Raw genomic sequence first — 11785 nt, forward strand, 5'->3', positions numbered from 1 at the left:
TTCATCCATCCATCCATTCATCTTCTTCCGCTTATCCGAGGTCGGGTCGCGGGGGCAGCAGCCTAAGCAGGGAAGCCCTCTCCCTAGCCACTTCGTCCAGCTCTTCCCGGGGGATCCCGAGGCGTTCCCAGGCCAGCCAGGAGACATAGTCTTCCCAACGTGTCCTGGGTCTTCCCCGTGGCCTCCTACCGGTCGGACGTGCCCTAAACACCTCCCCAGGGAGGCGTTCGGGTGGCATCCTGACCAGATGCCCGAACCACCTCATCTGGCTGTGGAGGAGCAGCGGCAGCCGAAGGCAGGGCACTTGGCGGTCCGATCCTCGGCTACAGAAGCTAGCTCTTGGGACGTGGAACGTCACCTCGCTGGGGGGGAAGGAGCCTGAGCTGGTGCGCGAGGTGGAGAAGTTTCGGATAGATATAGTCGGACACAGCAAGGGCTCTGGAACCAGTTCTCTCGAGAGGGGCTGGACTCTCTTCCACTCTGGCGACAGGCCGGGGTGGCAATTCTTCTTGCCCCCTGGCTCAGAGCCTGTATGTTGGAGTTCAACCCAGTGGACGAGAGGGTAGCTTCCCTCCGCCTTCGGGTGGGGGCACGGGTCCTGACTGTTGTTTGCGCTTACCCGCCAAACGGCAGCTCAGAGTACCCACCCTTTTTGGATTCACTCGAGGGAGTACTTGAGGGTGCTCCCCCGGGTGATTCCCTTGTTCTACTGGGGGACTTCAACGCTCATATTGGCAACGACAGTGAAACCTGGAGAGGCATGATTGGGAAGAATGGCCGCCCTTATCTGAACCCGAGTGGTGTTTTGTTATTGGACTTTTGTGCCCGTCACGGATTGTCCATAACGAACACCATGTTCAAGCATACGGGTGTCCATATGTGCACTAGGCCGCAGTTCCATGATCGACTTTGTAGTTGTGTCATCGGATTTGCGGCCTCATGTTTTGGACACTCGGGTGAAGAGAGGGGCGGAGCTTTCTACCGATCACCACCTGGTGGTGAGTTGGCTGCGATGGTGGGGGAGGATGCCGGACAGACCTGGCAGGCCCAAACGCATTGTGAGGGTTTGCTGGGAACGTCTGGCAGAGTCTCCTGTCAGAGAGAGTTTCAATTCCCTCCTCCGGAAGAACTTTGAACATGTCACGAGGGAGGTGCTGGACATTGAGTCTGAGTGGACCATGTTCCGCAAAAGTTCATATATTACTAATATTACTTTATTTCAGGAATTGAATTGAGCAACAAAACTTCCATCAGCTTTTTATGTAAACGTGACAAAAACTAGTGATTTGTTGTATTTATTGTGATATTTCGATATACGCTGGCTGCGAGGTGACGTCAACATGCACTGGTGGACAATGTTAGAACAGTTACGCCTGATCTATGAGTCAGGTGCATGCAAGCGATGTTGATGATTAAAGCATCCAAATCCATCTAACCGTCTCAATATTGAGCCAGCAACAAAGTACACCTACAAACATTACATTTATCAGGTGTATTATTTGGTTGAATTGTCCAGGGTGTACCCCGCAACTGAGACATGAGGCACCAGCACCCTGCGCAATCCTGAAAGGGACACGCGGTAGTAAAAAGGATGGATGGATTATTCGGTTGAATTAGTCCAGAACAATTTGAATGCCTATGAATATAATAATAAAACATAAGTCCAAAAAGCAAGGCTTTAGAAGGTTGTGTTACATTATTATTCATCTAAAATATACAATACTGCAAATGTCCAGGCCTGCACCATTAGATGTATTAGCTAAACATTATTTTATGACCACAAATAACTAGAAAGTCACTTAGATTACAGATCTCCATTAGGGCTACATTGTAAAATGAAAAAACAAAAAAAACAATCATGTTATGTATTTTTTGTTTAGACAGGAGGTGCTACTTTGTTCTCTAATGATAAATTCCAGTGTTAGTATAATCCAGTTCCTCACCAAAATTATTCGTTCTCTGTCCTTGTGCCAGCTCACTACAAAAAAATTGGTGGGAATAAATGTTACTCATTTTTGTGTAACCCTGCTTATTGTGTCTCACTCCTTTTTTTACTGAGCCAACTGGGCCAACACAGATAGACAGACAACATTCATGCTCACATAACTATATTTTTTACAACAAAGTATATGTTTGTGTACTTTTTTAGACTATTATTAGCTAGCAATATACATTAAGAATCACATTTACATGATACTTTAACTGTATTTTCAGCAACTGTCACAAGGTGGGGCGCCAACATGAAGCATGGTTCAGAGTTGTGGCTTGGTTTGTAGATTGAGCCATTGATAATATAACACTGGCTTTCAAAAAAAAATAACCCCCCACCCCCAAAAAAAAGAAAAAAGAAAAGAATAGCCAACAATAATATTGGAAAAATGACTGACTTAAACAAAGGCTTAGTTTAGTTGGACATCTTTAGATGGACACCCCCCCCTATCAATTTGAATTGATTTGATATATTTTTATTTCAAATATGCAAAAAAACAAGAACGAGCCTGATCCAATACAGTGCTATAGCCTTAACAGCCATTATAACAAAATGAAAACAATGGAGGATAAAAAACAAAAAAAAATAAACAAAATGAGCAATTGACTTTCTTTTTTTTCTTGTTTTACATATTTGAAAAGGAGTGAGAAGAAGTTTACACTTATTTAATCTCACCCCTTTTCTTTAATTCATAAAATACTCTGAGCTAGAACTACCTGTTCACTCTATGTACAAATTAATGAACTTGTATATACATAAATTATAAATATATACATACATATGCACACTACACACATACATAGCCACACCATTACCACTAGTGATCATGGAAATGGCATCACTGCCTCAGTGGGCAGCCCCACGCTCTTCTGTAACACAAACAACCCAATATCAAAGCCCTTCTTCATCTCTGTACCTCTGGAATATCATGTACCTATACTTCTTTTTAAACTGGTTTATCTTTGGACATTGCCTTATCTCCACATTCAAACCATTCAATAGTTTCACTCCACAAATTAAAATACAAAAACGTTTTAATGGTCGTTTTATAACTAAGCATTTTGAAACTTAAATTCCCCCTTAATTTGTAACCCCCATCTCGTGTGCTGAACAATTTTTGAATGCTTCCTGGGAGTTTATTGATTTTGGCTTTATACATTATTTGTGCAGTTTGATACAAAATAATATAATTAAATTTCAATATTTTTGACTGTAAGAACAGTGAATGAGTATGGTCCAAATATCCAACCTTGTTGATGATGCGTACAGCTCTTTTCTGAAGTATAGTTAATGAGTTTAATGAGCTTTTGTAATTATTCCCCCAGACTTCCACACAGTAGGTTAAATATGGTAAGACTAATGAACAGTTGAGAATGTGGAGTGATTTGTGATCCAGAACCTGCTTTACTTTATTTATTACTGAGATGCTTCTTGACAGCTTAGATTGTACATGTTTTATATGTGATTTCCAGTTAATTTGATAGTCAATTGTAACTCCAAGGAATTTTATTTAAAAAACCCTTTCAATATCCACCCCATCTATTTGTATCTGCACCCTTGTTTCACTTGTCCTATTTCCAAACAGCATTAACTTAGTCTTAGTCAGGTTTAATGACAATTTATTATAGTCAAACCAAGTTTTTAGTTTACTCATTTCTTCCATAATGACCTTCTGCAATTGATTTAAGTCATCCCCTGAACAATGTGCCCTAAACAATAGTTTAGCAGTTCAGGATTGGACTTCAGTATACAGAGAACCAAATGTGGACAGTGCTTATTGTAATTTTGTAGACATCTTTACTTCTCTGCATAATAAACAATGCCCTGTGGAATAATATTTTATAAAAGGAAAAAAGAAAAACAGCCCTTGGATCACAAAAGGGATAATTAATGCCTGTAAAAAGAAAAACAATCTCTACAAACTTTTCATCAAAATAAATGATGCTAAATCCGGTGATGATCACATCATTGATCCGTGTGTACTGATCAATATCAGCAACTCTGTTCTATCGAATTGCGATTTTCTTATCTTTCTCCGGATTGTCAGCCCTCATCTGATCCAGCTGCCCAACAAGGGCCATAGACGGTGAGCTGACATGAGAAAAAGTGCCTAGAAAATGAATTTCGCTCCCACGTCTAAGCACAACTTGTTCAATGCATTTTTGCATAGATAATACCCTTCTGGACTTTGGGTTAAAAGTTCAGAACATGATACCTAGCCAAATTTTGTCACAAGCCAGAAATGTATATAGAGGTAAATCACAAAAAACGAAAATCTTGTGCTGCAGTTTTGGCTTGTAAAATATGTCTTATTCATTTTGGCAACACAAAATCTTTCTCAAATATCATAAATACATATACCTAACATCTGAAACAAATATTGGTGCCTTAGTATACTCATATGTGAATTTAGATCATGAAATGTAGCAAATTTCTTAAAAAACGATTCAACTGAAGTGATTTGCCCCAGCACAATGAAGCACACACTTATTAAATTTAGCTAAAAGCTTATGTATCATACATTAAAAAAATGTCACAACCTTCTATGTAATCAAAGGTACAAAAGAAGTAACACACCGTGGCCAAAAGTGGCTTAAAATCTAGCAAAATATTACCATGCACCCCAAAACTGGAATAAGGCAAAAATGGACAAGATTAAAATAGATGCAGTAAAGGCCCAAATTGGTATAAAATATGATAAATATTTATTAAAGTAGCAAATTGTTTCACAGCATGTGTCATTTATACCCCCCCCCCCCCCACACACACACACACACACAAACACACACAAAAGACCAAAACAAATTTGAAAAAAAAGGTAATACAGACATTATTTAAGCTTTACCGTTAAAATGGCAGTGTGGCATCTCGATAATCAAACATCTTGATAAAGAAACAAAAGTGGCAAATTTTACATGGTGACATGGTGCGTAATTACTCATCAATATCACTTTCATCTGTGTCATCATCCCATGCACCTCTTTCTTCTGTTTCCTTTGAAACATTTCCACAGTTCTGGCAGTGACATAAATCAGTACAAGACATTTTTGCAGACATACATGAACATCTTTCTGTTTCACATTTGCTTGTCTTGCAACCACAGTGGACTACCTGCAGCACACTATCTGGGGCAGGATTTCTAGTCATCCATCTTACTGTTAACTCCCCATCCTCAATGTACCATCCATTGCCAATGGGTGAAGGGGCACACATCATACCAGTCAGGGAATGTCGCATTACTGCTGCTTGGTAGTTTGCCCTTTTGCAGTGTTGGTGGAGGGCATCACTTGTTGGGGGAATGGACAGTTCTGGCAAAGCTGACGATGCCATACAGAATGCTTTGTATCTTGCATCGTTCACGTCTTTGGCAGATGCCTGTCCATACAGGTGGCACACATATTTGCTCAGTGTTTTGAACGTAGACTGGTCAAGGTTAAAACTGCTGCCCAGATTTGAGAACGCAGTCAGGTATTCGTCTTTCTGACAAGCAAGAGAAAATGTCTTCCTTTTGCCCTTGCCATGAAAGGCACTGGTCGAGTCACAACCTGTGAAGGTATGGATGCCAATGAGTGCAGAACAAACACTGTTGCCAAGAGCTGCTGCCACCTTAGCCACGTCTATGATCCTCGTTCTGTTGCCTACTCCCGTGAAAAAATACAAGCTACACTGTAAAGCTCTTTGAAGACTTACAGCAATCACTGCCACATCAGTGTCAGGGCTTTTGATGACAACAGTTTGATGTTCTTGTGCAGCATGCTGTGCATGTAAAAACACCCTAGTGTCACATTCCTCATGGTCACATGTCAGTTCGTGAACAGCACTGACAGTTTGTGAACCCTCTTTCACAGTAACACAGTGACACAGTTCTCCATGTGCTATGTACAAGCTGAAGTCCCTGCCCAAAATGGTGAGATCAGCATCTCGCCATGCAACAAAGAGGAATTCTGCCAGTGCTGCTTTGTTGGTCCCATTAGATAGAAACTTTTTCCACTGTGTGGGTGCCTTCTGATCCCGTCCATAGATCTGCACCTGTTGTGTACCACCCTCAGCTCTCCGTGACCGCTCTAGGTTTTTAATACTGATTTCTGGATACTGGTCAATGACAAAGTCTATCCTTGTACACTTGTGCTGCAGAGCTATCTTGACCACGTACTGGAGTAAGTTGTCAGCCAACTCTCCAAAGGTAGCTGGTTTGGAATGCATGGCTTGAATGACTGCCATGCCATCGAAGAGAATAGCTCCATCTGACGGAACTTGCTGAACTAAGCAGTCTTTGTCTTTGTTCTCCAATATATTCATCAAGGCAGATTTGTCTGTTTTAGCAAGTGACCCATCAGTACTGGCTAAGGGATATGAAACCGTTCCCAAGGAGTAGGACAGAATTTGCCTCAGGTCTACCTTTCTACTTTGACCAATAATGAGTAGCCTGGAGAAAAGTTTCTTGTCTGCACGCAGAATGACATCTTTGGCTGCTGCAGATTTTGTCTTTGTTTTTGCCTGGTCACTAAAGGTCTTCAGTTTTTGAGCCTTGATGGGGGCAAAAATGTCGACTGATTTTGTTAACAGTCTTTGGTCAATAAAGACTTTGACAGCTTCTTCCCCCCTTTCTGGTGCTGCAAGCAAATCCTTCTTGACCCCTTCAGATGCTACTGTCCCTGAGCTAAGACAAACAATGCCATCTTGGTGTAAGTCAAATGGGTTCAGCATGGAATCAATGGTGGAACTTATTCTGGTCACAGCTTCTTCATCGGCATGAATCCGTGAGCGGTCTAGATCTTTTCGCCTTCGTGTTTCTGGGGATTTTCCAGACATTGACTCACATTGTCTAGCTATGGCAGCTCGTTCATGTTGTGACAATATCCAGCGAGACACTGCAGCCCTATTTAGAGTTATTCCTGTCCAGCCACCCTTTGTCTTTGAATCTCTGTTGCATGTTTGCTCAATAGCCTGGTCACAAGCAATGGAGGCAAATCCATGGGCACTTTGACGTTGAACAGTCCACTGACCTTTCACACTGAGGTCTTTGTGACAAGAAGGGTGTGTTATAGGCAAGTTGACCATTTCCATCCAGTATGTAGGCAAATACCTAGCATAGTTTACACGATCATAAGCAAAAAACCATGCCATCATCAAGCGCACTGTTGACAGGTGAAGCTGCCAGTCTGATTCTCGTGTAGCTCTCACAAACAGAAGGAGTATTTGCACCATGTCAATGTAAGAACTCCAGAAAGCAAACGTTGGGTTTTCGGCAGTTCTCTTTTCCACAAAGAGAGCATACTTTGAACACATTTGGTCAAATTTCTGGTTTGCACACAAAACATCCACTGTTCTGTCTGGGAATGTGTCTTTGATTTCACTGATGACAGCCATGCACTCATCTCTCCCCGCTGGTGTCAAAGAGTCTAAGAATGTGCTGAATCTGGCACGTTGCAGGCTCTCATACATAAGTTTCTGTGCCCTCATGCTGCGGTTGTAATGATGACCACTGATCACACCATTGATGGAACCTGGGGCAACAACTTCAGACTCAATGAGTATGTCTTGCAGTCCTGCATCACCAAACCTTTTTCCTATAATCCCTAGGAAAGACATGCAAGTATGAAACTCACCAAGTCTAATCACAAGGCGTTTTGTCAATTCCTGGTCCTTCCAGCGGATTTGCTGAGCTTTGGCATATATAGCCTGGTCAAAAACTACCACTACATGGTCCAGTGCTAGCTGATCAGCAATTTCAACACTTCGCTTCAAAATCGTGTTAACTGTTGACATCTCCGTCGGTGAAGCCTCAATGACTGGAAGATAATACAGTGCTGACTTTGGCAGAGTGGCCCCACTTTGGAGCAGTGTATGGAAACCTGTCCAGCTTGGCACTGTGCATGCTTCAGCATCTGTGTACTTTACTGAAACATATGCCAGTTCAGTTTTGGCAGCAGATACAGTGTTCAACCTGTATGTTTCTGCATCCAATGGAACACTTCCATGGTGACTCAAGTTCTGTGGCCCGTGTCTTTTAGACTGTTGGTAGTGTTCTACGGGGTAGCTAGGAGGTGGTTTGAATGATTTAACTGCCTTCTGTAGTGGCTGTCTCTCTGTTCTCGACACAGTTTCAGTGACAGAACTTTGGAGCATAATGCCATTTGTGTGGTGAGTAGTTCCATGACCTGACAGTGTCTCCTCCCCAAAATCAATGTTGTCCCACACCAGTATTGTGGGTGCCTTCTGTGCGAATCCCTTGGGTATTTTGTTTCTACCCTCTAAAAGTTGTAGCTGAGCAAGGCTAGTGTCAAGACTGACAACTGTGTCCCGTGAAGCACAATGTCCTAACCTATTCAGCAGTGACAGAACATTTGATGAACCTGTTAAATGGCGAACAGTTAGACCAAGACACAATGACTTGGGTGTCTGCTTTCGACCTTTAGATGCCAGATACACAATGTCTTGACAAAGAGAGATAACCTTTAGATTCACATCATCAGGAACATCAACATAACAGGCTAGTGTTGGCTCTTCTGTTGCACCTATAATCCAGGCAATGAAGTTGTACAGTTCAACAGGCACAACAGATTTAGCTTCAGATACATTTAAATCCTCTGCTGTGGGAGGCCACGGGCATTTCATACCGGGAGAGTCACTTAGAAGGCGCTTCAATATCAGCCCTGCACTGTAAAGTGTCCTTGTGTTCTCCGTGGTATTCTGACCAGCTGTTGTACTAGCCGTGTGTTCACTGTCACTTTCAGCTTGGCTTTCAGCTTGGCTCACCTCAGTTGACTCGGTAGTTGATGGTGATGTGCCTGATGGCAGAGGTACCCTGTCTGCTAACGATAATGTCTCAACAAAAACCATTTCAGAGACGTTGCGCTGGGGAGGGCAGTGGAAAACCAGCTGGGGGAAATCACGGACCAACCTTCTTTTCAGTTTATCCCTCCTGAAACATAAAGTTAAAGGGAAATATGAGCACATTACACACAGACACACAGACACAGACACAGACACAGACACACACACACACACACACACACACACACACACACACACACACACACACACACACACACACACACACACACACACACACACACACACACACACACACACACACACACACACACACACACACACACACACACACACACACACACACACACACACACATCAATGATAATCAAATTACTTTAAACATACTCTCATAGCCTTTATGGGGAGAGACTAAATCTATAAATAATAAACTTTTCAGTATGAATATTTTATTATTTTTGTTTCAGTTACCTGTAGCCTGAAGCATCAAGATCTTCGTGCTTCTTAACAGTGTCCACGAACAACTTCCTTAGCTTGTCCATTCTCAGCACCTCTTTGTCAATTATAATCCTTTGACGGATCACTTGGTCACAGAAGAGGTTGTAGCTGTCAGCAAAGGGTTGTCTGAAAACACACACACACACACACACTTAACATGTGCAAAGAGTCATGCTTTCAAAGCTGTATCTTAAGCAAAACTAAATATAAGCTGCATGTTGTTGAAATTTTTTTTACTTTTTAAATGTGAGCAAAATGACAGTACAGTGTAATTACTCACATTTCTTCATCTCTGGTTGCAGTGTGCGTTGCTGTAGACAGTGACAAGAACCTGGTGTACTGTCTGTAACAGGTCCTATGGTACCGGACCTCTATAGCAACACAGTCTTTGTCGTTGATGTGCAGAAGAATGGCAGCATCTTTCTTAATCTCAGCTGCCTTCAGCAACTGGCCTTTAAAAGAAAAATAATTAGAATAAGCTTTATTGGCAAAATCAGAGATTTACAAGTAAAAAAGTGTGTGTGTGTGTGTGTGTCTTGAGTGGGGGGTTGGAGAGGTATTTATGACCCTGTGATTTACGACTCTGTGATGTGAGCTGCTGAACTCCCAGCTAAACATTCCAAGATTCAAGATATCTATTGTCATATGCACAGATAAACAGACAGTCACACTGCACAATGAAAAGCTTATTTTGCTGGTCCCCCTTGCAAATTCACAAAATATAAATATAAATATAAACTTAAGCTAAATAAAGAATCACAGAATATAAAAATTAAACAAGAATAAACTTAAACTATATTGCACACTTACAATAAACTTACTAAAAATGTAAATGCTAAGGATGTTTAATACTAATAAATATAATAAAATAAAATAAGAAACAAAAATAAAGAAATAAGATAAAGTAAATTAAAGTGTGGATCTTACAACAGATCTATAGTGGGCATGAGTAGACAGAAGCAGTATTGCACATTCAGTTCACAGTGAAGATGATAATGGATGATATGACAATGATGATGTATAAAGTGCACTATGCATTCTTCAATTATTGTAGCAGCAGTGGAGGTGACATGAAGTCACAGCAGGGATGTGGGTAGTGGTCACAGTTCAGTCAGTTCAGGGATGAGGGGTGAGGTGTGAAGGTGTGCGGGGGGAGGGGTGGGGGTTGTGATGTGTAAATCAGTCCAGGGGTGTGTGTGTGTGTGTGTGTGTGGGGGGGGGGGGGGAGAGAGAGATTGGGGCTGTGGTGTGAAGGTATATGGGGGGATGGGTGGGGCTTCCTTTTCTAGGCCAGTGGTTCTCAAACTTTTAAATTCCAAGGTCTCCCCTTAACTCTGACAGTGTATAAATGGTCCATTTGGTTATTACAAAGTAACAACACATTCTTTCAATCCTACGCTATGTACTGTAACATTATTACTATAGATTCACACACGTGTGTGTGTGTGTGTGTGTGTGTGTGTGTGTGTGTGTGTGTGTGTGTGTGTGTGTGTGTGTGTGTGTGTGTGTGTGTGTGTGTGTGTCACATACCTGCCGACACGGTTTCTGCTTGTGTGAGTTGATCCCTCTGGCGTTTTCCTCCCACACGAGTGTACTTTTCCACTTTTTGACAAATTATACAGATGGCTGGCAGGACGGGGCCGGCAGAAGCAACGGGCAAACCTGAACGAGATCGAAGTTTCTTTCGGGGAGTTTCAGACGTGCCTGCTGACTGACCTGCGGCTGCAGATGGTTCTCCCACCGCCCGTGCGGTCCTTTTCTCGGCATAAAACAATGCAGATTTATCTGTAAAACGTCGGTAGCATGCTGCGTGAAACCCAGCGTCGTCAGGAATAGCGTCAAAATCTACATCCGAGCAATGTTTATAGATTTCTGCCAGATGCTTGTTCTGGTCTTGCAGACAAAGCCACTGTTTTAAATAGTTTCTGTATGTGTCCCACCGTGTCCGAGTGAAGTGCTGGACGTCCTCATTGTTCACAGATGAAAGATGCATATAGCATCTTTTATTTTCCTCTTTACGCACTTTTTTTCTAACTTTTGAGGTCTTTCGTTCCTCTTCACTCTCGGATGTTGTCGTCGCCATAGCAGGTATGTTGTTAGAATAAAGCTGCTACCTGATTGGTCCATGTGACCAAAACCGCGCCACTCCCCACTAGATATCACTGCGCCTCACTGAAAAATAGTACCGGCTTTCAACACCGATTACACAAAATGGGCTAGGTGTCAATTTCCGAACTTTTGGTATCTTACTTACTACCAGTAAATCTATTTTATGAAGTAAAAATGATGTTGTGCCGTTGGTGTGGGAGCGAAACTGAACGATATGAGCCTTGACCACAGGCACTACCATGATAGTTTTCTGCTGCTCCTTGATCGTAGCAACTTCCTTGATCAGAGTGTCGATTGACTTTTTAAGTTAAATGGTAAATGGGTTATACTTGTATTGCGCTTTTCTACCTTCAAGGTACTCAAAGCGCTTTGACACTATTTCCACATTCACCC

At 42.2% G+C, this 11785-nt stretch overlaps 1 protein-coding gene across 1 annotated transcript; it reads right to left on the minus strand.

Moving 5' to 3' along the window:
- Positions 1–4756: 4756 nt before the first annotated feature.
- LOC133639002 (uncharacterized) lies at positions 4757–11276 on the minus strand. Its single transcript, XM_062032057.1, has 4 exons — positions 10814–11276; positions 9564–9735; positions 9257–9409; positions 4757–8915 (listed from the first exon to the last, which is right to left on the minus strand). The coding sequence occupies exons 1-4, from the start codon at positions 11274–11276 to the stop codon at positions 4925–4927; spliced, it is 4779 nt and encodes a 1592-aa protein (XP_061888041.1). The 3' UTR covers positions 4757–4924.
- Positions 11277–11785: the final 509 nt, after the last annotated feature.

This window comes from Entelurus aequoreus, linkage group LG21 (assembly GCF_033978785.1).
Source record: "Entelurus aequoreus isolate RoL-2023_Sb linkage group LG21, RoL_Eaeq_v1.1, whole genome shotgun sequence".
Classification (NCBI taxonomy): Eukaryota; Metazoa; Chordata; class Actinopteri; order Syngnathiformes; family Syngnathidae; genus Entelurus; species Entelurus aequoreus.